At 42.1% G+C, this 25685-nt stretch overlaps 1 protein-coding gene across 1 annotated transcript in view; it reads left to right on the top strand.

Moving 5' to 3' along the window:
• BARD1 (BRCA1 associated RING domain 1) overlaps nt 1-25685 on the top strand; it is a 46328-nt gene that overhangs the window by 769 nt on the left and 19874 nt on the right. The window contains exons 3-6 of the mRNA XM_040561750.1: nt 2935-3080; nt 10852-11843; nt 19953-20033; nt 20732-20904. Coding sequence (XP_040417684.1) covers nt 2935-3080; nt 10852-11843; nt 19953-20033; nt 20732-20904 — 1392 coding nt within the window. The remainder of the gene's footprint in view (nt 1-2934; nt 3081-10851; nt 11844-19952; nt 20034-20731; nt 20905-25685) is intronic.

Raw genomic sequence — 25685 nt, 5'->3', positions numbered from 1 at the left:
GCCCCAGAGCATCCTAAGGGGAAGGCAGCTGAACCTTGTGGCTCTCCCATATCTCACTGCTCTTTGTGGTATACAAAAGCAAACACAGGTACTTAAAGGGTCCGTCATAAACCTTAAACGGTTTTGCTGCACCGCAGGGATGTAAACACTATTAAAATACTACACCTGTTCCAGAGGAGATGATGGACGCTTTCTGCTTCTAAGCCAGTCTAGAGGTTCAGCCTTGCCCCTTGCTAATACTACAGTCACCCTGCCAATAAATGTAGAGGAAAACTCACTCTCATGCCATACTGGCTATGTATTTACTCCCTTCTTCAGCTGCATCTTTCTCATGGGGACTTAAGGTGTTATAGGCCTGATGACTAAAATAGTAGCAAAAGATACTTTCTTGATTTTAATGAGAAAGTAATTAAAGAGCAGATGCCCTCAGCATCTCCTCCCCCAAGTATGGGTCAGGCAGTATGGATCCCAAGGATGCTTGATCCCAAGTATGGATCAAGGAGCTCATTGCCATCCAGGCCTGTGGGTTCTTGCCCAGCTTAGGCCCCTAATTGCTGCAGAAGGTTCTGCTTTCTGAAGCAGTTCTTTGTTCCTTCTTTCATTTGTACTCCTGCCCACAAACTACTTGGTGAGATAATCCCCAGGAGCTTGTACAAGCTATAAATATGTTCATATCTATCTTGTGAAATGTTTCTTTTTATGAGGGGTAATGTGGATTCTGAAGGGTAGAGTAACAGTGGTTTACTGGTAACCACTGTGTAGTTGTTGAGCATCCGAGGCCTTGTGATTTTATTTGAATGATCCTGATGTATTCTAGAGGATGGATTTCAAAGACTTGCTGTTTGAAGTTTTTTTTTCTTGGCTTTAGAAAAACTTTTGAGACACCAGAAGATGATGCATGATGCACTTTGCATTGCTGAGGCTGGAAAGAGTAGCCAGTAGGATCCTTAAGCGTTCCCCAGCTGCTGTTTTGTGCTCTAGAGAAGGTTTACTTGCCATGACCCCTGTTGTTATACCTGATCCTTTCTCTTTCATTTATCCAGCCTTTTACTCATCAATTTAATGTCTGTTGGTGGTTCAGTCGTGACTTGTGGCTACTCTTTTTAAATAGGCCTAACGAAATTTAGGTTAATTTGTTTACAAACAAACCTGGTAGGACGTGGGATGGACCTGCAGTATTTGGACATGAACTGCTTTTGATCCACGGCTAAAGAAGCACATTCCTTAATATAATATGTGGGAAGGAGTGGGGTGAATGGCAAGAGCTGGCTTCTGGTGTATTAAGTGAAACATGTAAAACTAACAAGATGCGATAATTAGGTAACACCTAATGTAACAGGTTCTCTCTCAGCATGCGTTTTATTATGGGCAGGGATATTTATTAAGATCCATTCCTGCAGTTTTGTCTAAGTAATTCTGCAGCGTTAGTTACGGCTAATGGGTAATGAGTGTAAAAAGCCAACAGCTAGAATAATTAACAAATGTCATCGTATAAAAGTCATTCTGTGTTTCTTTTGCGCTACACTTTACAGACTTGGGAGACCTGAGGCCAGCGTTCCTAGAGAACAAGACCTGGTCGGTTCTCGTTTTCGCTTGAAGTGATCTGTCCATGTCATGTAGAAAATGTCAGAGTCAAGAGCTGTGCATCAGCCTCCCTGATTGCAGCAGTGTCTCAGCTCCAGAGGTCCTTTGCGCTCCTGGAGCGGGCTGATTACAGTGCAAAGCGCAAACACCTAGCAGCAATTTTTACGTGGCAAATTTTACATCCTTCTGGAAATTAACTGAAAACATGATACTTGTGTTTGAGGGAGAGCTGCCAGTGCAGAGAATAGTTCTGAAAAAAATCACTGAACGTATTTGGTAGTTGTTATACTTCTAACGCTGTTAACTGATAATGATACCAGTTTTGGGGTGTATGACTGTCAGCTTTGAACCTGACTACTTTTACAGTCTATGTGCGTTGACTTTGATCTTCCTGTTGAGGTCACAGTGCCGCAGTATTACTTGCATTCTGTTGCTCCAAATGTTTAATATAATCTGCTCATACTTAGTTTTGTACCTCTGGCTAGAATTGTGCATGCTACATGGTGGTAAGTTAATAGACACTTTTCTGAAATTAATTCAGTCTTGGCTATGTGAAACTATAACACATGTTTACTAGAATAAATTGGAACTGAGAAGAAAAAACGCCTTTTGGATGATGCAGCTCAGGTAGCAAGCCATAAGGTCCTCTCACTGGCCTAATCAAATGAAGAAAAGATTTTAAGCTGATATGAAGAAAGTGATATTAGTAAGAAGCTACAAGTGTTTAAATGACCTTACCTAAATAAACCTGTTTCTCCCCCATGCCCCACTTTGCTCATCTCCTGACATAAATGCTTTGAAAGACAAGTGATGGAATACTCTGAACACCTGCAGATCCGTGGGGGGCTTCTTAGGGAAAAACGTTCAGACAGGTGAAACTTCACAACATCAAGAAAATTTTAAGCAGGCAAAAGTGGAAGAGAACTTAGCGTGAGCTGGCTTTCTGTCACTTCTTTTAAAAATAGCTGGCTGTAGAAGAATAGCCATACCTCTTGCTGAGCTGTCAAAAGTGGCACTTTAACAATTATGCTCAAACTGTTGTCGAGAGACAAACAGCAATGGAGCTTCAGCATACCTGGAAAATTTGGATCAGACTGCGACTGTAGGTGTCGTACAATAACCATGGCATCATTCTGACAAGGCTCTGGACTTAGCTTGCTTAATTATGGCTTGTCATTTGCTTTGATGAATGTCCTCTCCTGCATTTGTGACTAACTTGTATGGGCTTTACAATAGCAGTTTGTCAACGTTAAGCTAAGGGATTCTCTCAGCATTTGGCTGTGGGAAGGTTAATTGCAAGCACTGTAGATAATTTACAGCAAATAATGGATTTTTACTTTTGACTTTCAGATCTTGTGTGGGCGACTGTGTCGGCACAGAATGCCCGGTGTGCCACATGCCAGCCTGGGTGCAAGATGTGCAGATAAACCGGCAGCTAGATAACATGATCCAGCTTTGCAGCAAACTGCGGCATCTGTTGGGCGCAGACACCTCGGGTAAGAGCAAATCTGGGTCTCTGACAGCCACTGAGTCCCGGCCGCTCTGTTTCCTTCCATGCATGTGCTTGGTAGAGAATGAGCAGTGCAGCCCTGCTTAAGATTCTGGAAGTCTGTTCCAAACCATGTTTGGAAAACTTGATGTGAAGAGAACTGTCTGTATGGATTGCTTGTTCTTCAAATCTGTTTTACTAAGAAATCTGCATGAGCGGGTTATCCATAATTCATCAGAATCTGTCTTTCAAAATTAGATGAAAGTGGGATATATTCCCAAGTCATGTGGCAGTTAGTTGCACACACCAGGGGCACGAGTTGTCATATCCTGTGCTCCTAAGGGAACGCAAATGCGTGATTCTCCAGCGTACACTTCTTTGGGGGGCCCTCTTAAAGGATTAAGGCATATATTATCACACCTCTCACCTATTTGTGCACCAGGACGTGCATGGTGTCCCAGTAATGTTCAGCTTTGGGTTTTTGCACAGGGAAAGCCTCTCCTTACCCCCTGCCTAAAGAAAGAAGGAGACAAGTCTTAATTCGTTTATTTTATTCTGGACCCAAACAATCAGCTAGTCTGCTACAATGGCATTTTGTCGTTGCTGACTGTGCTAGAAGATTGCAGAGATTGTGCTCCGGGAATTCATCTCTATCAAATTTCAGGCTGATTGTGAAAGTAGGGAAAAATGAAGTGAAACGAGCGTAGGTGAATGTGTCTCTTCTGTAAGCCCAGAGAGGAGCATTTTATGTAATTCCAAGTTTTAGAAAACATTCATTTAGCTGTCAGATGCAGAAAAAGTAATTCTTCCTTCATTGTTGCTTCCTAATGTGTTTGTCTAAATAAAGGATTCTTTTTCTAAGTCTAATCCCATCAGCACCTTCGTGTTCAATAACGATGTAGCTCATTATTGACATCAAAATAGATTGAAGTGATGAGACTGGAAGCCTATGTCCAACTGCATAGGAATACGTTTTATAGAGATATAAAATCTTCCAGAGCATAGAAAACTGTAGATGATAGCTTAAATGTGATTTCAGGGAAACATTTTAAGTAGTGAAGGCTTGTTGAAAATCTAGCTGCAGGAGAATCTCTGAGAAGAGCTACTTGTAATGCTAAAATGCAGCATTTAACATACAGCCTGTTACGATTATTGATACTGTTTAGACGTTTTGCAGAACTTATGGCCGGAGTAACTCTTACAAATTGGCCTGAAATTTCACTGTGCTACAAGTTAAATAATACATTCAGTCCCATAGCTCTTCGAAAATAAGCTTTGTGTGGTGTGGCTAAAGCACAGAACAAGATGAGGTCCTTTTATCGTTCCTTAAAACGATATCACGATTTTTATTGTGACTTAAAGGCTGGCTCAAAATGGAAGCTTACAAGCGTTTTATTTGGAGCTAAAATTATGAGCTCATGTGGGAGCTTGCTTTCTATCGCACTTCATCTTTGCCCTGTATTAACATCAGTGGTCTTCTGGATGTTTTGTAGTGAGGATAAGGGGAAAAGTCTCCCAACTTCATTGCTGTGAATGGTTCAGACACAGGTAAATGAGCACAGCTCTAACAACAATCAGTTGTCTCGTAGTATGGCAAATCACAGGATGCTGTAGCTTCAGGTTTCTGAGAGCAAATCCTTTAGGATGTTTTGTCACTCATATCTCTGGCAAATCTGTCACTTCCCATAGACGTATGTCTTGAACTTAGTATATACAAAGTGAAATATGTTTGAGTTTGGAGAATCGGGGCTTTTCTTGTTCAGAAGTTGCTTTCATGTTCTTACAGCACTACTTTTGCTATGTTCCCGTCAACGATGTTTTCTTCTCTCCTTCTGTTAGAAGGTCAGAAATTGTATTTTTATCTTCCAGTAAAAGAGGCACACTAAAAAAAACAATCCTTCTACGGAGGAAAGGAAATGAAGCAGTTGAAAAGGAGTTGAAATGGGGATCTCTTCATACATTTGTTTTTTCTGTTTTGCGTATTTGTTTTGTGTGTCTAGCTTTGAGACAATTGTGGCTTTTCTAGAGGCATTTATCTGAGAACACTGTTGACACTGAAGTTTCTGATGAAAATGAGTCACACTAACCTTTTTTTTAATCCGAGAAGACAGATCTTGGAGCCCAGTAAGATCTATGTGTTGTCTTTAGAAGTGCACAGAACTGTTGTGGCTGAAATGGATAGATTTAAGCTCACACATTGAACACTTCAAGTGTAAAAATCCATGTACCCAGCTGGTTCCATGGTGCACGTGAAGAGGGGTCTCACCTGGTGCTCTGCTGGGATAAGCATAGCTTTTTTTGTTTGTTCTAAAGCAACAGCAAATAATTCGGGACAGTTTGCACAAAACAGCTCATGCTTGCCTTTTAAAGGGAAGCACAACAGATTACACTACAGAATACTGTTGGGGGATCACTGGAGAGGAATTGGCAAACAGAAGTGACCTGGAATTGGCTAGAAAATAAATGCAAACTGTAAGTAGCAAATGCTGAGTCTGAAAATTAATTAATTCATTAGAGATGTTAGACCCGTAGCATGTGGTAAGGTAAGAAGAGCAGCCTGTCCTTCTCACTGTCCACCTTCGTACCTTTACAAGGATGGTGGGAATTTGGCTGTTTAATAGATGGGATATCTGCACTCCAGTCTTGGCTCTAATGTTGCCAAGTCCAAGACATCTTGAGAATTGTGGCTGATGGGATAACAGCTCCATAGGTGCCAATTCAGCAAAGCCACTAAGATTTTTAGAGGCAGGCTAGCTTAATAAATAATTAAAATCCCCACAACCAAAGAAACCAACCAACCAACCAAAAAAAAACCAAACCACCAAAAGGCAGCCTCCTTGAAAAGAAGGGGACTTTTTTCCCTGGGACTTTTGCTGGTGGACTTACAGGTGAGAAAATAAAGTCAGAATTGGACAGTCTGCTGTTGCTTAGAATTATTATTATTATTTATTTTTTTCTCAGCTGAGCTAGAATAACACACTAACAAAGCTTTGGTGTTGATAAACAACACAAAAGACAGACAGGAGAAAAGGGAATGCTTCTTCTCTGTCTAGCCCTGGATGTTTGAAGCATTGAGAGATGCAAGGACCAAGGTTGAGAAACTTACATGGACCAAGGTCTATGGCAAGGCATTTGTGTTGGCTCTCTACTTTGTGCCTTTATTATGGAACAAGCATTCACTCCACACAATTCAAATCCACTAGCTTTGGAAACCGTTGTTAAGATCATTATTTTTTTATTAGCAAGGTCAGCATTTCAATCTGAGCAGTGTTCTCTTCCTGTAGACAGAGGAGGAAAGGCTTAAACCAGATTGGGAGAAGTGCCATTGTGAATGTTGATAGAGCATTTAGGACATTATCACCATTTTTGATGAGATGTGTTTGAATCTTCCAGTTTCATTTCAGTGCTGGACAAACACAAACAAATTTGTGTTACTTCATGTTGAAACAGTCTTGGACATGCAAGCGATTAGCTATAGCATGCCAAGCATACCAGCTCAAATTAGGCTGGTAAATCTGCACGGGCATGCCTTGCTGTCCAAAGTTTCATTCAACTTACATACAATTCTTAATTGCTGGTTTTAATAGAGAAAATCTATTTTTTGTCGTCGTATTTTTTTTTAAAGCTCAATTTTTCTAAAGAAGCTTCCTACCTTACATGAAAAATACCCCAATGGGGATGCGTGTTGAAAGGAACCTTGCTGGCAACAACATGTAGTCAGTTGTGGCAACATCAGATGGAGAAGTAATCTTTTAATTCATGGTTTATTTATCCCAGAATAAGTTCCCAATTGGAAGCTTTTTTTTTTTTTTAATCTGGCAAGCAAAGTATCAAGAATGCTTTATTTTATAGAACTAAGAACATGTTTGATTAAAACTTCCAACATGTGGAAGTACTCTGTGGCTTATCACTTATACATTTTGCAGTTGTCTCCAATCTTTCTAGGAGAGAGATGATAGCATCTTTCTCCTGAGAGCACGGTTATTTTTGTAACAGCTGATGATCACTATTAATAATATAAGTATTATTCCACTTCTAGCCTTCTGCAGGGTAGAAGTGTCCCCGCTTCCTGTGGGAGGAGGAAAAAGCATTAATCTTTGGATTATTTCACTCTTGTCTATCTTCCTGCAGAATTTGCAAGGCTTCCCCCCACCACTATTTCTGATTCCCTTTGCAAGTGAAACTTATTACTTGCGTTTACTCTACAATATAAAATTACAGTAATTATGCTGGGTAATTAGTAAAAACTTGTTGAATCATGGACATAGTATCTAGCATACTAGAGACGAAGGCGGTTCATTGACAGAGATGCTCTTGAAAACGAGTTTCTAAATACTTCAGATGTTTGGGTGGTATTCTTTAGAAAGAAATTGCCGTAAATTATCCCAACAACCACTTGTAGGTGATTTTACTTTATTCTTTGTAATGTCATCTGCCTCACTCCAACAGTCACAAAGCATGTTATTTTTCTTTCCCCCCATCCTCTTCTCATACAGAGCTAGAACTTTGCAGGTGTTGGTCAAATCTTCTTAAGCTTGTGTTGGTGCTTGTGGACAGGAGGAGAAATTAACTTTTGATTAGCCTTTATAGTATCACAGTTTAGTTTCTCATTTTCTGATGTGAAGGGGAGGACGCTGAACTCCTGTTGTAAGGGCCTGCATTGCATTTCATGTATGCTGTGACATTTTTCATAATAGCCAAAGCTGAGTTTTTTGAATAGCTGGAATTTCTCCCTCCCCCCCACCCCACCCCCCATGTTGAATACTTCACTTGCAAAATAATCATTCTTCAGTGAAGGCACTAATGTTGCACAGATGGTACCAAAGCACTTCCCTTTGATTTTTAATAAGGGACTAGTTTGTCAAAGAGATTTCTCAACTTCTGTTCTGAAACCCGTAATAGAGAATAATTTGAAAGGCACACAATGTGCATCATTATATTCCTTTGATGCAGATTAATGATAGCTAAACCGCATTTTCTAATTGCTCCTTTTTTCCTGCTCTAGTCTGTTATTGCACTACAGCAAAACTTGGAAATGTAGTTCTCCAGTTGCAAGGCACTGCGCATCTCCTATTTTTTGTCTACTCTCAGCCCTTTTAATACTCAAGAAATTGAATTCTATTAAATGTTAGCACTAAGAAACTTGTGTTTGTTGTGTGCAAAGAAGCCTAATTTAGAAAAGATTTAGTTAATATTGTGTATATGGATGTTATGGTTAATGTGTAGGCATTGGTAAGTAAATAAATTGCATTTTTTTTAGGCTGGTTCTAATACTGCTATTGTGGATAGTCTTTACACTAGTGCAAATGCTTGAAATAGAGAATTAGTAAGTCATGCTCCACTGATTTACCTTGTCTCAATGAATCTCTAAAAATAAATTTGTGGGGAAACTTGTTATGTATTAATAAGCCAATTAAATCTTAATCATCCATAGTCACTTTTTATCCCTGTTGAGATGCAGGCTCCGTTGATTGGCTTCCAACTTGGAGACAGGAAAGAATTGCTTTGGATCAATTTCTCTACGAGCAATTTTCTCTGAAGGTAGTTGAACTGAGCACACTTAGCTACCAAATAATGCCCTCTTTTTATAAACGAACATTTACGTATTAAACTGTAACAGCTTCCTTCAGTTTCTCAGCACTGCCTTTTCCCTCTCCCAGCTCTGAGTCCCTTGAAGGATTGGATTTTGAGGGAGGGCAGGTCTGCCATTTGTCCTTATTACCTTTACTTGCACCGTTTGGAGACATCAAACTCCCCGGCAGAAGTAGCAGGAGCTTCCCTGGGTTTGCACAGCCGGCATCTGGATGCGTGCAGGGAGATCTTTGCAGTCTGGATGGCCTTTTAGGCATGTTCCCTGAGTGCATCCCCTGTTCTTTTACATGGCAGGTAGTTGCATGTGAGGATGAATAATCCCAGGAAAGCATTTATTTGGTGTATTTTCAGTAGGTTTTTAGTAACCTGGCTGGTAAGTCCCCGCTGAGCAACCAGTAATGAGCAGATCTGTTTAAGAACCCTCGTGGTTGATTTTTCACAAGCTTTCTGGCTGCCAGAAGTGGCATATACAGAGCTTCCAGTGTAAATACTTAATTGTGTTATGCTGCTTTAGATCCTACATCTGAAGGACAGCGCCTTTGATTGCATTTGTCTCTTGACTTTCAAGTCTTAGTGTGCTCTACACATCAAAAAGAATTCTGGCCATCACAAAGTTGTCGGACAAATTTCTTTTGCAGGCTGATTTCATTCTTGCTCCTTACTTGGAGATGACTGATAGTCCTAGCAAGGTAAATATTTTAGAAGGGAATCGCTGGTTGTGTAAACAGTGAAGGCAAGACAAGTAAATCGTAACTGTCTTATATTTTGCATCTGTTTGCAATCAAGCTCTTTTTTTTCAATGTTATTGTCAGAATGAAATTGGATATGATATCTTCCTGAAGGCTAGCGAGTTATGAGATTTCAGTCTCAATTTCAGTCCTTTTATTCTGCTTGCACCAAGCCCAGCCCTAAAGGAAGAGCAAATAGCTGCAGTTCTGTACTTGGCAATTATCTTGCCTGTACGGTGTAGTTTTTGTTAAATAACTAAATGATTGATTAGCTTGCCTCAAGCTGTGTTCTTAAAGACACTTTGGGTCTGATGCCATGCATATCCCTTTAGCTAAATCTCCTCGTGCCTTGGAGCCTATTTTAATTCAAGGGGTAAGTAGGTTAGTTTAAATCAAAAATGAGGAAACATTTAACCTTGAAACGTTCCTTTCAAAGAAAAATGTAAGCGTGCTGTGCCCGGTCTTGGTACAGGAGAGACCTGGAGCTCCAGGAGCAAGCCCAGCGAAGGGCTGCTAAAATGACGAAGGGACTGGAGCACCTCTCCTGGAGGAGAGGCTGAGGGAGCTGGGGCTGTTCAGCCTGGAGAAAAGGAGGCTCAGGGACAATCTCCTCCATGCGTGAGGGTGATTTTGTGATTCTGTGGCCATTGAGGGGACGTCTGTAGCCGTTGGTCTCAGCTGCTGTTTCATGTACAGGGTGTTCCTCTGTCATCTAGGCTGTTGATTTGCAATATGCTGTGCAGTGTGACTTATGAAATTGTTCTATTGCATATTTTTAAAATGTTTGAGATCATCAAAAATTCCTCGGAGCTATTTACTACCAAGGAGCAAGGGCTGAAACGAGAGGACACAATTACTTGTAGGTTTTGTGTATTCCTCTGACTCACCTGCTGTATCTGTGGAATTAGCCAATGTTTGTCAGGAATGTTTAACATTCGTATAACCATTTTGTTTTTGATTGATTACAGTTACTCTTTGTGTTTTTCCTCAGATGAACTGTAATATCTCTTTAGAAAATTGTTTCTGTGCTCTTGTATATGTGCAGAGGTTACTTTGTTAAACTTGCTGCCAAAGACCACTGGGTGAGGGAACCAGTTTCTCTCCTCTGTACAGCCTGGTCAGAAATCTCGTGTGCATGTGCTGCCCTCTGAACCCGGAGAGCTGATGGAATTTCTCTGCCTGGATGCTCGCTTGCCCAGCAGATAGCTTTAGCTGCACTGGGATCCCCAAACTCCAGTGGTGTGTTTTTTTTTTTTTTTCTTCTGTTGGCAGTGCCAGTTGTTTGCAAGCCATTGCATGTCTTCAGAAGAAATGAAGGCAATCATAGGTTCTATTTACTAACATGTCATCAGCTATTACGGTTGTTGTTGTCGTTGTTATTCTGATCTCTTTTTTTCCTTTGAGGTGTTCTGCTGAAGACTACTCTAAATTATTTTTCCTCTTCCCTTTTCCACTTAGATTCAACAGAATGTATATCCACACCAACAGGCTCCGACTCTGGGAAAAAGAGTAAGAAGGAACAGATAAAAATGTGGTTCAGCCCAAGAAGCAGGAAGATTCGATGCATCCTGAACAAGGGTCAGCCTAAGACTAAAAGCGATGGCCCTTGCCAAGACCCATCTTCAGTTTATCATTTCTTTCCTTCCCCTCCTCACGAAAAACCCAAGCCAACAAAAAAGCCGGCACAGACGCAAAGTAAGAACGTGAAGAAAAAACGTCTAGCAGACATCAACAAAGTGTGGGGCTTAGGGAAACCTGAGCACAAAGGAGGAGTTGAGGAGAAGACTTCCAAGGAAAAGTGTGTGACCATTTGTAGCCAGCCAGTCGTCCTGTGCACTCCAGAGCCTACTAGCCCCAAAGAGACACTTCCACAGGAGCCTCTAAAGGAAGCTGACTCCAACACAAATGTGGAGAAATCAGAAATGTCACCAGAGGTACAATCCTCAGAGGAGAACGATAACAGCTTGGATGCCTGTCCTGCACATGTCAGCAAGGAAAAAAATTGTGCTACAGAGGAATCCCCGTCAATAGGAAATGAAACTACGCCTTTGAAACGTGGAAGGGAGCAATCAAGCCTCCCAGTTTCGTCCCAGACTAAAAGGCGCCGAAGAGCTGAGGGGAGCACTAGTGGGAGTGCAGGCAGGCAGGCAGCTCGCTTGGAGGAGTCGCCTCAGGGCAGCCCCATCTCCCAAGCGACTGAACCCAAGACACCTGTTCAGGTTTCCTCCTCTGTATCAAGGCTTGCTGGCACTGCGATGAAGACAAGAAGCTCTGCAGCAATGAATAGTCCTTCGTTTCCCAAATCTCCCTCTACTCCCTCTACTTCCAAGGCGTGTAATCAAGTAGGAACACCACACAGTCCTTCTGTGTTCAAGTCCCCTGGTGGTGCTAACGCGGTTGCCCGAAGAAACTACAAAGGAGAGACTTTGCTCCACGTTGCTTCCATCAAGGTAGGACTGTCATCTTCTATCTCAGCTGTAAATGGGTCTAAAAAGATGTTGTTGTATTTAAAAATATCCTGAAAACCACTTCACTGCATCCTGGCTTTGTGGGGAAAGCTCACTTTGGGGTCTTTGTGTTTAGTGAGGAGCTTGCAACCTGTTTCTGTGCCTTCAGAAAGAAATGGCTATTGGAATGATCAAAGATCTCATACTGGAGAGTCTCAGCGTATCACAGTGTCAGTTCTGCTTTTGGGCTCTGAGAAGCGATAACCATTCAAGTGTTTTGGCTTTCTGTGCTGGGAAGTTGTCTCTGTGACCTTTTGCAAGGAGTATTACTAGTAATTCCAGATCTCCCTGAGTGACCTCGATCGGTTTAACTTGACCTGGTAAGTCAGTCAGGGCAGGATTTGAATTACTGACATAAAGATGACCGTGCAACCTTTGGTACATATTTTGTAATCGTAGAGATCCCCATCTGATGGCAGTGGCAGCTCAGAAGGCTCAAAATACGGCACCATGGGATTTCCATGCTAAGCCCTATGCCCTCAGTATGCAGTCCTCACAAGGGAGAGGGAGCACGAGGAGAGCTGAGATATTCTCAGGAGACTTTGCTTTTATGTAGGATCAATATTATTCAGTGACACTTGCTACTCATCTTGCTGCGAGTTATTGTCCTAGCCAAATTCTGCTGGGATAAAACACTGTGGGCTTTGCTCTTTGCAGGGGTTATCCTTCCCTCTTACTGCTTAAAAGCTACACACATGTGGGGTAAGCTGAAAGCTTACAGTCAGACTCATCAAATGCATTAATATGGCAGCTCTTTTCTGTGAGGGCATCTCAAAGAATTTGTATTCTGGCAATTTAAATGTACTTTGTGCTAAATCATAATATAGAAATACCGTGTTGTTAATAAACTGCCTGTGCTGGTAGAATTGATTCACCTATAAGCATCCTGACATTTATACAGCACTTCTATTTGTCAAGACAAAGGCTGTTCTTGATAAATAACTGTGTCCTCTTTCAAAGGCACTCTAATAAGCCACTCCTGCTGCACATGAGACCTTTTTAAATGGAAGTGGCAGCTGGGCTGAGTTGAGTTCAAATCTCTTACTCGATGCCATTAATACTGAATTAGGGAGGAGAAAATGAAACATTGTCCTCATAGGACTCAAGAGCTTTAAAGGATAGATCTTGCCACCTCTCTTCATAAGGCTTCTATATTCCTCTTTATTAAAGCACTGTTTACAAATTATTCTCCCATGACTTTCTGGGAATTTCTAAAGAATACCATCACGACTGGTTCTGAAAACTGAGCTACCTTGACAAGTCTTCGCACAGGTGTGGCTTCCAGCACTATGCCCCATCCTTCTTTGGCACACAAGTTCTTCATCCCAGAAAGGAGAGTATCGCTGCAGCCTGTTGTGAGACTCGGAGTAGAGTGATATGCCAGGCTTTTCATTGCAGAGCATTTTGAAGATAAAGAGGTAAAAATTAGGCAGTTGGTGCTGTAGAGACAAAGAACAAACATGTTACAGCTGTCCAAGGTTGGTAGTGTAGCCTCTCGGGACTGGTACAGGGCTACATTCTGCCTCAGTCGGCTGAAATGCTGAGCTCCAGCTGTGCTGTAGGCAGTGGGGTGGGCAGACACCTGAATAAATGCTATTTCAGTCCTGTGAGTGAATTCATTTTGGTTTCTTTTTTAACGTTTTCAGTCATTGAGCAAGAGGGGAAGTAGTTTCTGTTCCTCACTGGTTCAGCTGTTTAAAGCTCTTTTGTTTGTACTGAGATGCTCTTTGGTAAAGGCATGGTCAACTAACTAGGGCTCTGGGGTGATGCCAAAGGTACCATACCCCTTTAAATCTAGTTAAAATAAGGCAAGGAGAGTCGTCTTTTGGTTATGGTCTTAATTTCCTTGTATCTGTTTCTAGCTACTAAACTTTCAGTGCAACTGAGAAAGCTCTTCTGCTGTGTGAACCTCAGCTCCTTGTCTGTAGAAGGAGGTAATATGGGTGAGGAGACATGAGGACTGGGTCTTTCCAGAGAACTACTCGTGATGGGGTTTGCTAATTTTTACTTTGCAAAGCAGTGAACAAATAATAGTGGTTCATCACCACGAATCTGCTGGGAGCGTGTACCAATTGCAAGAAAACCTCTTATTGCATGCAAGTATCTTCATTATAACCTGTGTGTTTCTAGATTGCTAGGTGCAGGAGCCTTGCTATTACACGTAACAAGTGCTGGGACTGATGTATGTGTTCTCAAAGAAGCTGGTCTTGAAAATACTGGGTTTTATCCTGTATGTATATTCCCATTGTGCCTTTAAAAATAGCCCTGTCAGATCTTTGGTTTCGGAAAGAAGTATTTCTGTGTTTATCTTCCAGTTGTGTTACAGGTGAATTTTTCTCCTTGTTTCCACAGTCAGCAATATTTTTCCCTGTGTGTAGTGAGAAACAGTCTTAAAACAGCCACCCTGTCCCCAAAGTGAAACAGTCATATTCTCTAGGACTTAATTAATTAGCAAAATAAATATCTGTACCATTTTCATTAGCTGTTAGGGTCTAATACTCTGAGTGTAATGAAAGCTCATCACCTTTTTTCTTATTTAAAAGATAATTAACAACGTTATGGGGCATTAAAATTAAGTGTATTGTGCTGTTTCAACCAATTCTGAGGGATTGTCCCCATTTACTACTCTTACCCTAGTGAGAAGCTTACTGAAATCAGAACGGTTCTCGAGAAAGATTCTAGCGTGGGTCAACTCCAATTACCCTAATAAATTGAAATAAATACCTCTCTTCCCGCAGCAGACAGCAGTCATGTTCGTCTTCCTCCATAGTCAATAAAGGTAAAAAGTTCCAATTAGTAAGGATGCAAAACGTGACCTCCTGCACTCCTAATATTCTAAACTGGTTGGAAGTTGTCCCCATCACCAGCCCTTCTCTATAACAGTGTTTTTTCCCCAGTAAAATAATCAGTTGTTCACAGTGCCAGCTCTAAAGTATATGACAATTAATTGTGGCACAGTATTATTTAGCTAGGTAGTACAGTGTCTTAAATTTAGTGCAGAAATCAAAATTTTTTGTACTTTGGTGCAGCATTTTGGGTCTTGGTGGTGGCTACCTTTCTTCTGCCCAGCCTGAGCGGGGTCACTGGGGCTGGGCGGGGAGGAATGGGAAGGGAGGAGAGCACCAGGGTGGCTGGGAGAAGGTTTTGACTTTTGTTTCCAGCCAGAAGGACCAGTTGTGGTTGCCTCCAGCTCTGGGAGCCCTTTAGATCTGGCAGCCCTGGCTGGGAGGGATTTCAGAAGGCTTTACCTGCGGTTAGCCTGCACTGCTGGACTCTTCATATTCATTATACTTAGCGCTGCAATAACTATTAGATAATTCCTTGCGAGCCTGGGAGACTCTTCTTCCTTTTTATTGCTTTGTTACTAGCTGTGTAACAGCACATCAGAGCGCAAAGGGAGGTGCTGTGAGCATCGGCTGGCCACCATGTCAACTGGGATCCTTTTCCAGGTATCGCTGCCCGAGCCAGCTGTGCAGTCCCTTGCTTTTGGTACCAGCCATGCACGTATCTCGTGGTTAAGTGCCAGATCATGCATGCAGCCCCCAGGTTCCTAGCAGCACGGTGGGTACAGGAGCTACACCTCTGACAGCCCCAGCCTGTCATGAGCAAGCCAGCATCCTCCTGCCAGCTGCTTCGTGCTGAATTCACCCATCGCTTTCTCCAAGGTCTTTGTGTCCAGGCCTCCTGCTTCCGTGACTCAGCTGCGCGGCAGTACAGAAAAGAGCCCGTGGTACAGGAGCACAGCCCCCCTCGTTACGGGTAGTATTCAGCAGGTGGCTTAAGACAAACATGAGGTCACATTTTAAATGCAGAATTTAAGAACGTGAAAATTAGCCCCAAGTGAAAGCAGTCCATCTTCTAAATACTGGTCCGAAAGCTTAGAAATGCATTGCCGTTTTGTTTTCTGTAGTGCATGGTTATTACTTTTTGTATTACTTAATTTCTTCCGTGTTGTCTTTTTGTCACAAATAAGCAATTCTGCATCCTTATGTTTGCTAGTCAGGAAATGGTCTGCTGGGTTGTCACAGCCCGTAAGTTACCCAGCCTGTGGGTGTGTAAAGGTGGTGACAGTGGGCTCCTCGCATTCTGCAACATACAAGCACACAGAAGTTTTATTCCTTTACAGTGATTTATTGCAAGTTACCACAAATTACCACTAGTAAAGCAAGCCTATATTTAGCTTAATTCCCCATATGTATGCTTATCTATATTATTTCAAAGTGCTACTGGCAGAGTTCTCACCAAACTGCTCCCAGGAGCGGGGCCAGCGACGGTGGACTGAAGTTTGGTTCAGTGATGATCTGTGTCACGGGGTCTGGTGTCAGCCAGGTGTCCTCGGCTGTCCAGGAGATCTCGTTTGGAGACGTTCATGCAGGGAAAGCTCTCGGAGAGATGCTCCACTTTGGGTAGACAGAGTGACTTCTCTATTTTTAGAGACCTTAGGGGTGTAGGACAGCAGCACCCTGTTGCTGACTTCTGTTTTTTAACCTGGACCAGCCAATAGCTGTTGCTGGTTTGTATTTTCTTAGATCAGTTTTTGCCTTCCCAGTCTGATTTTTACTTTCCTCAGAAGTACTTCTGTTTTTTCAGCTGCTGATGATGATTAGTGCAGCTTTTTTGAGCTTATCAAGGGTGTTTCAGGATGTTTCAGGTTCTCAGGTACCCAGCTGCACTTGAAGGATGCCAGCTGTATGTCTCAAGGATGTTCCAGGCTCCCAGGCCAGCAGACATCTTCCTCTGTCAGTATCTTTCCTGTTACAACCAGATTGCCTTTATGGTTGCTCCCGTCATGGATAGAGAAATAATTTAGAGAAATCTGAGGTGAGAAGCTCCCCGTTTCCTGGAAACAGTTGGAGCATTCACAATTACTCTAATTCACTTTTTGTCCTCTTTAACCACTTAGCGTGAGCTGTAAATAACCTAGTTTTCCTCCTGCTGTGCCATATCCTAACAAGCAAATGTATTTGGGTTTGAAAGGTGTTTTTTCTCATTTGTTTGATCTAAAGCTTGAAGTTTCTCATTTACCTTTGCAAACAAAGGGAGAAGCACTTGGTTGATGTGGTGCAGCTTTTTACCTGCCTTCATCTACTGTCCTAATTCTTTGGGTCTCTTCTTTGAACAGTTAGAATATTTTCAGTAACTTAATTTAAAGGTGACTTTCGGGGAACAAAACCTGGTCTAAGCCAAGTTGTCTGGGCTTCTCCCATCAGCATCTGCAGGAGCTGGATTCTCCCTGGGAGGGGTGTGCTTTTAAAGCTGTGTAAACACCTTTCTCTGTGGAAATTAACGCCACGCTGTCTTCTAGACCTGCCAACAGATGGCCCCACTGCCTTTCCAGCTTCTGAGATTTTCAGAGCTCCCTTAAGCTGTAGCAGAGGAAGAGCCAACTTGACGCATTGTTTTGTTGTCACTGTACATAAGGTTGGTTACGAGCTTCAAATGTCCTTTGCTTTACTGCTTCCAAGCAAATAATTCTACGTTCTGCGGTGGTTCCAGCCTCTTCAGAAGCTGCTTGTAATCCTTCATTATGAGATTTAAAAATGAATGCTTCCCTGCTAATTGTTCCAGATAGCATTCTTCTATGTGGTGCTTGTCCTCTGGACAACTTTAGAAGAAGCAGCATCTCCAGTTGTTTCCACTCTTGCTATGGACTGCCAAGATGAGCTCTTAGGCTCCTCTTGCTGTTACCTGGTGTAGTTAGGGCTCTGACTTGTCTTGCTGGGATAAGTGAACTCACGGGACCATGGACAAAATCCATTTCAATATTAGTCAGAGTATAATTTTAGGAAGCATTTTTGAATTGGTAATCTCAAAGCAATAGCTGGGGATTGGTGTAGTCTCTTCTGCTTTCCTGCTTGGGGAGGAAAGAAGTCTGGTACATTTGGTGTTTGCAGCTGGGACTTAACCCTGCTGGGTGCTTATCCTCTCGCATTTAAAATTGTGCAAAACACGGACTGACTTTACACACGCGAGGAATTCTGCCAACTTTGATAGACTTGGTTAATGTGTCAAGCAGTCACTGCTACTCTTGGGATCGCCGTCAGGTGCCAGTGACTCTCCTTGCAGGCAGGGCTCTAACACGAAGCAGATCTGCTAAGGATCTGCTTCTTGAAATTGCCTACGTGGCTTTTAGCTAAATATTCACAATATAATATCCAACTGGAGAGCTTCTTAGGGGACAAAGGCATGTCCTCTTAGCATATGGCATAGATGTGAATTTAAAACTTAATTTCTAGCTATGTTTCTCTTAATTTTGAGGCTCTGAATGATGTTCTTAATGTGCCACTTGTAATCCTGATGGGCTGCACTGAGAGCTTCCCGTCCCTGCTGCCCCTCTGGTTGTGCGGTGCCACTTGTGGAGAGCAGCTTCCATTTCCACCCAAGGCAATGACAGGCTTTTCTTCTGTAACAGGAAAACGCCAGTCTCCTAATTTTGTCTTGGACCTGGTTTTCGTTCTGCAGATGCTGTACTGTTGTCCACGCCAGCGACGCTTCCTTTGATAAAACTCCAGTGATGCTTTACAAATCAACATTTACATTGCTGTTCTGAAAAGCTCTGATAAGCCAGTGCCCACACAAATTATTAGCTATGCTTCCTGCTCTAAAGGAGTACTGTTGAAATGTCAAACCCTTGCCGAACGTGTTTGCAAACTTAACTTTAAATGATAAGCTCAGATCTCGCTTATTATAGATGATAGTATCTTCTCTCTGTAGGAGAAGATCTAATGCTGATCACTGTCTTAGCTGCTTCTGAATAACTATTGAGACTTGATACGTGTCTGTTACCTTGCAACCATAAAGCAGCACGTGCTTTAATTGCTCTGAAATGTAACATTTTGCTGGGACATCCAGGCTGTGAATATAATGCATGAAGCTTCCCTCATGTGTTAATTTGCTTGACAGTTTAAAGCCAGTGATTCTTGGCGCTTTTTTTTTGGTGAATTTTGAGTTTACATTTGTTGCTTGCTGGATTTATTTCTGTTGAGCAGAGTTTGATGACTTAATATTTTCTCTAAGGAGTGAAGATTAAAGCTATTCTATTTATCAGCTGTGTTCCTTGGTAACAAAAAATGGGATTGAATTTTTTTGTTGTATTTAAGGTTTAATTTATTATTTTCTCACTTCTTCCTAAGGTATGCTGTGGAATAACAAGGATTCCTTGACTTGCCACTGCATAAGGGCACAGAACTCTGTGTATTATGGAATGAACTCTTTTCTTGCTTTAAGACCTGCACTGCAGAGATTTCCTTGCCTCAGCTTCTGCAGGAGGCTTCTCCTTGCCTATTTATAGTTGCACCTGTACACGATCCAATCTTATCGCTAACTTTGTTTTCTGCTTGCCTTTAAGAACATCAAAACCTCACATTCACAAATTCTCCCCAGTTGCTTCCTTCATCTTATTTCTGCTTGGCCTCTTTCCTTTTTCTATAATCTTGTGCATCAGTTTCTTGTATTTTCCACATACATTTCCTTGCTTATAGTAAAACCTGAATGTGGTGTGCTTTTTTTTCCAAAAATCAAATGAAAACATTTTTTTTAGAATAACTGTCAGAGAAAGTTTCTGTAAGATTCAACATGGGTAGTAATTTTAGTGTTAAATAGAAATCCTTTTTCTTTTGACTTGTGGGGAAAAAATTCTAGCAGCTTGTCAGGCTTATTAATCTATTTTATCTATGCATTTTCTAGACAATTATTTATATGTAAAAGATAAAACATCCAGTTGGAATGAGAAGCAACTTCTGAATAAACATTCCTGATCTTAATCTTGCAGTCGATTCTAGTGTATGGATAGTAATCAGCACAAACCTGCCCATTTCAGGATTCTGAGTTAGGACTCTTATGCACCTGATTTTTAGTTTTAAAATATTTGTATGAAGTATGTAGGTGCTTTTAAATGAGCAGCAATGAGAAATAGTGGTTTCCAAACCAGCTGAGATTTTGTTATCCTGGAAGACATACCATTGTGTTTTTATTGCAGGTAGACTTACACAGAGACAACAGTTCTGTCTCTTCATTACCTTTTAATAACAATCATGTTTCTCACTTTTGCAGGGTGACTTAGGAGCTGTTGAACAGCTGCTGAAAAATGGGGCAGATCCCAATGTTAAGGACAATGCTGGCTGGACACCACTGGTGAGTCGTAGACTTCTTTTTGCCATCTGTCTCTTTCTCACTTTTCATTCCATCCCTACTTTTCTCTCGTATTTTGCTTCCCTTTATACGCACTTAACTGACAAAGAATTGTGCAAGGTGGAGAAATGATAAAGTGTAAAAATTTATTATTAGCAACTATTGATCTGCCAAATCCACCTCTCCTTTGCTAGGTTAGAACGTGCCAACAAATCTGTCTGAGATTCTGTAAATGCAGAAAATGTAACTGATAACTACAAAAGGATCAATTGCAGATAATTTGTATGTTTTATGGGTTCGTGATGCCCTTGGTGTTTTCCTTACAATTTAGGAAATATATGCAGTGGTTGAATGAAAAAGTATTACATACTTGAATTATAGTAAATAAGTTTTTTTCAGTGATGACTTCTTTCTCTCCCAAAGAGTACTTTTGACTGAGTCTGTAAGCAGGGAGGCTTTGTTCTCTCTGGTCTGATTTGCACACAATTGGCCTTTGTTCAGCTTCTCTCTAGGCTTGCGATTAGTGCCAGGTTTCAAGGTTAATTCATGTCAGGAACATAATGCAGTATCCTTGCGTTGTCTTCCCTGGCCTTCTGCTGAGAGGTGTCTGAATGTGTTGGCTGGTGTGACAGAGGTACCTGCTCTGAACTGTGTTTCACTTGAGTTTTCCCTCCTTACTGCTTGTGGCCTTCCCCTCCTAGCACGAGGCATGTAACCATGGGCACAAAGCGGTGGTGGAGCTGCTGCTGCAACACAAAGCACTGGTGAACACCACGGGCTATCAGAACGACTCGCCCCTGCATGATGCTGTCAAGAACGGGCACGTGAGCATTGCTGAGCTGCTGCTTTTGCACGGGGCCTCCCGCGATGCAGTGTAAGTAGATGTGAAATGTTATTTTAGCTGGGGCATCATCTGCAGCCTCCAGGGTGTATGTTAAGTAAATAAGAAGCAAAACTAGTAATAAATGTGATTATTAGAAGTGGTGGTAGTGGTGTAAAACGTATGTTCTGTTATGCTTGTATCCCCCTTTTCAAGGTAGGTGTTCCCATTTGAACTTTGTCTGAAGCTTTTCTGAGAATGTCATAAGTAGCTGGAGAACTGGAGACCAAAGTAGGAAAGTGGGTAAACATATTTCGTTAATTTTCACCCTTTTCTGTTGGCATCTTGTTATAGCTACTGTCAGATACAGGATGCTGAACTATAGGAGCTTTGAACTGCTACAGCTGTTTTTCTCTTATACTTTCCCTACCCTACGTGCTAGCAGAAGTTGTTTCAGTCCAGTCTCTTTTAACTTTTTAAGTGGCGTAGACAAACCGAGATTTGTGAAGGTTTTTTCTTCTTGTTTTTTGTCATTTCGAAGCATTAATCCTCGGTACGCTTCCTAATTCCTAAAAGGCTTAGACGTATTCTCAATGAATCTGTGTTGATATTCCTGTTGAAGATTTTGGCATTTATGTACAGGAAGTGCTAAAGTGTATGTTAGGTAAGGAATAACCCTGCAAACTATTATTATATCAGGTGCTAAATGTAGTTTTAGGTGTTGTAGTGTTGCTGTTATGCCAGCTTTATATATAAAAATTGAGTCTAACACATGTCAATAGGGTTGCGTGTGTATAAAGTAACAAGACAGGATGAAGTCTTGCATGACATGAATTTCCTTGCCGGGAGCATAAAGGAACATAAACACGTTCAGCTTAATCACTTCAACTCACAATATTCACTCTCAAAGATCGCAGAACTGAGGTATTCTGAGGAAAAGTACAGGGTTTGCAAAAACAATCCTGGTCTTGAAAACACTGGAGTTGGAGAAGAGGGGGGAAAAACCCCACACAAAATAAACCACCAAAACTGTGAAAAAGTAAAAAAAAAAAAAAAAAAAAAAAGGTTCAGTTGTTCATCTTCACTTTGTTCTTGAACAACAAAGACCATCACACTACACCTTAAGCTGACAACTTAAGGTGCTTAACTCAGGGCGCTTAAAGAGCTGGCTGATGTCATCGCGGGACCTCTCTCAATTATTTTTCAATGATCTTGGGATTCTGGAGAGGTCCCATTGGACTGGAAGCTGGCAAATGTTGTGCCAATTTTCAAGAAGGGTAAGAAAGACCCTAGCAATTACAGGCCTGTCAGTCTCACGTCAGTGCCTGGTAAAATTATGGAGAGGATGATCCTTGAAGTTATTGAAGTGCACCTGGGGGACAATGCAGTCATTGGTCCCAGCCAACATGGGTTCATGAGGGGTAGGTCTTGCCTAACAAATTTGATTTCCTTTTATGATAAGATCACCCATCTAGTCGATCAAGGGAAACCAGCTGATGTGATCTTTTTGGACTTCAGCAAAGCTTTTGACACAGTTTCCCACAGGATCCTACTGGACAAAATGTCCAGCATACAGCTAAACAAAAACATCATGCGATGGGTGAGCAATTGGCTGATGGGCAGGGCTCAAAGGGTTGTGGTAAATGGGGCACATCTGGCTGGCGGATGGTCACTAGTGGGGTCCCTCAAGGCTCCGTTTTAGGGCCAGTCCTCTTCAATGTTTTTATAAATGATTTGGATGTAGGACTAGAAGGTGTTCTGAGCAAATTTGCTGACGACACCAAACTTGGAAGAGTTGTGGACTTGGATGAGGGTGGAAAGGCCTTGCAGAGAGATCTGGACAGATTGGAGAGCTGGGCGATCACCAACCACATGAAGCTTAACAAAAGCAAGTGCTGGGTCCTGCACCTGGGATGGGGCAACCCTGGCTATACGTACAGACTGGGCGATGAGACGCTGGGGAGCAGCCCCGCAGAGAGGGATCTGGGGGTTGTGGTTGACAGCAAGTTGAATATGAGCCAGCAGCGTGCCCTGGCAGCCAGGAGGGCCAACTGTATCCCGGGGTGCATCAAGCACAACATCACTAGTCGGTCGAAGGAAGTGATTGTCCCACTCTACTCTGCGCTGGTGCAGCCTCACCTCGAGTACTGTGTGCAGTTCTGGGCACCACAGCACAAAAAGGACGTGAAACTGTTGGAGAGTGTCCAGAGGAGGGCGACGAAGATGGTGAAGGGCCTAGAGGGGAAGACGTATGAGGAACGGCTGAGGTCACTGGGCCTGTTCAGCCTGGAGAAGAGGAGGCTGAAGGGGGACCTCATCGCAGTCTACAGCTTCCTCGCGAGGGGGAGTGGAGAGGCAGGTGACCTATTCTCCATTATCACCAGTGACAGGACCCGTGGGAACGGTGTTAAGCTGAGGCAGGGGAAGTTTAGGCTGGACATCAGGAAGAGGTTCTTCACCGGGAGGGTGGTTGCACACTGGAACAGGCTCCCCAGTGAAGTAGTCGCTGCACCAAGCCTGTCTGAATTTAAGAAGCGATTGGACTGTGCACTTAGCCACATGGTCTAAACTTTTGGGCAGACCTGTGCGATGCCAGGAGTTGGACTTGATGATCCTTACGGGTCCCTTCCAACTCGGGATATTCTATGATTCTGTGAGCTTCAGAAACTTGTTTTCAAACCACTTGAATATTAGTCTCCAGCTGGGTGACACTTCCCACTTGTCTGCCTGGTATTTAAAAGTATAGCACAGACACCTGCTTTGCAGGCTTTTGACAGGACTTAAGCATGGAGGATTTGCGTGGCAGAGACTCCAAATGCCAGCAGTGGGCTTTTCAGGTCTCCTCTTAGCCTTAGTCTCTACCACATGTGCTTAGACAAACTGAGATGAAGCTGAGCCTATTTCAGCTCATTCTGCATTAGCAAACATGACCTTCTATTGAAACAGGAGCTTTTTAATCACGGACGGAAAGATTTACATAAATCTTAAATTCTGGTTTAGTTTTCCCTGGAAATAGGTAACATTCAGTTGTATATTAAAACAGCGTGACATAGGATAGGTCACAGCTTGCAGTACTTGCAGTACTTTCAAGCATCACAAATGGCTTCTTACCCACTTCTAAATATGCAGTGTTCTTGACTTAATCTCCAGGCTGCTTGGAATCTCTACTACCGTGTGGTGTTTATAAATATATATTTATATGTTTTTTTCTTAAAATCTTTTGGAGAACAAATCTACTCTTCCTTGATCTGTTTCATTCCTTTGGCAAAAATCCAGTCCTCCCTCCTCTGGAAAAAGTGAGGCCTCCAGATCTTCTGTAGACTCTTTCCCTTGCTGAAGTGTTACTGTACGTATTCCTATTGTAGTGATGAGGCGAGGACCCTTTTTCCGTTTTACAGAGAGCATAAGAGACATAAAGAGGAAGGAATCTACAAGTGAAGTGTTCAGGCTTGAATAGTAAGGTTTTACTGACCTCTTCCAAATGTTATCAAGAAACAATATAAATAAGAACAACATGGCTGAGCCTTCTGAAAATGTTTTATGCCTCCCTCCCTTTTCGAGCTCTGCTAGTTTTCAACAAATTGCGCTCTGATCCTTGCCAGGACCATGACTTTGCAAATCTTACAGGTTTTTTTTCTGCCAGTGACTCTGGAAGCTGTAGTACTAATTAAACAGTGGTTGGATTTGTCTAGGTAAGTGGATTTGAAACCTCTTCAGTGTAGAAGTTTTTTTATTTCCTAGTGGATGCAGGAATCCTTATAATGAAGTCACAACTCTGACAAGAAGCTTGGTTTTCTTCAGTGTTTTCCTAGATCCCTGAGACCTGAAGACCACAGTTGTAAAAACAGGAGGTGAGAACAGGGTGATCGCTACAGATAATGCAATTATAGTTGTCTTTTGGAGATGATTAGTAATAACTGGCATCTTTGTACTTAATATAGGATTTGACGATCTCCGTGTTCTGACTCTGGGATCTTTAAAGTGGAAGTTGAGCAGTGATGAGCAAAACATGCAGGTGTTCTCAAACATTTATTTTACTTAGGAGTGTAATTAAGGAGTGCCTTAACTTTAAAGGTATGCAGTGTGTAAGCTAGGACTATACCAAACAAATTTTGCTGAACTACTAAATCTTTGCATTAATTCTTTTTATGAAATTTATTTTGGTCATTGCATGGGCTCTCCAGGTGCTCAGTAAACTAACTTTCAGCCCAGGAGAGGGCCCTCTTTATCCTAACATATTATAGTGATTCTTTATTACCATGCGGGGGGCGAGGAGGAACATATGAGTATTTCACTGTGGTTACTCCTTTTCTTTAGCTAACCTGAGTAAATTGTGAGCATGATAAATGTATTCAGATGTTATTTGGGATATATAACATCAAACTCCCCAGAAGTGGCTGATGTCTTGCAGCTGTTTTGACCGTAGAAATAACTCAGTTGTGTTTTAATGTCCCCTGTGTGCTGGGGAGTTAATCTATTGGAATAAAAGCAAAGCTTATGTTAAATAGCCTGCTTAGAGCAGTAGTTTTGAGTTTTACTGTGATGCTTGATTGTGCAAGATAAAATATTATTGTAAAGTTGGATGATGTTTAACTGCAGGCCCCAAGGCAGGTAAGATCTACTGGGCTGTAGAGGGATGTAAGATTTGTCTGGGAGCAAACACAGCCATTTTTCCGTGAGCCTCAATTCACGAAGTACACAGATAGTAGCACAAGCCTAGCCATCGGAGAGTTGAGGCTTTGCTACTTCAGATTTAGGTCGCCAGGTTTGCAGACCCATCGAGTGCATCTCATTCTGAATGTATGTCAGTCCAGTCTCTTCCTCTCCCTTGCATG

Source organism: Cygnus olor, chromosome 6, assembly GCF_009769625.2.
Source record: "Cygnus olor isolate bCygOlo1 chromosome 6, bCygOlo1.pri.v2, whole genome shotgun sequence".
In the NCBI taxonomy this organism is placed as follows: Eukaryota; Metazoa; Chordata; class Aves; order Anseriformes; family Anatidae; genus Cygnus; species Cygnus olor.
Note: the sequence above shows the minus strand (reverse complement) of the source record. Positions and strands in the feature narration are given on the sequence as shown.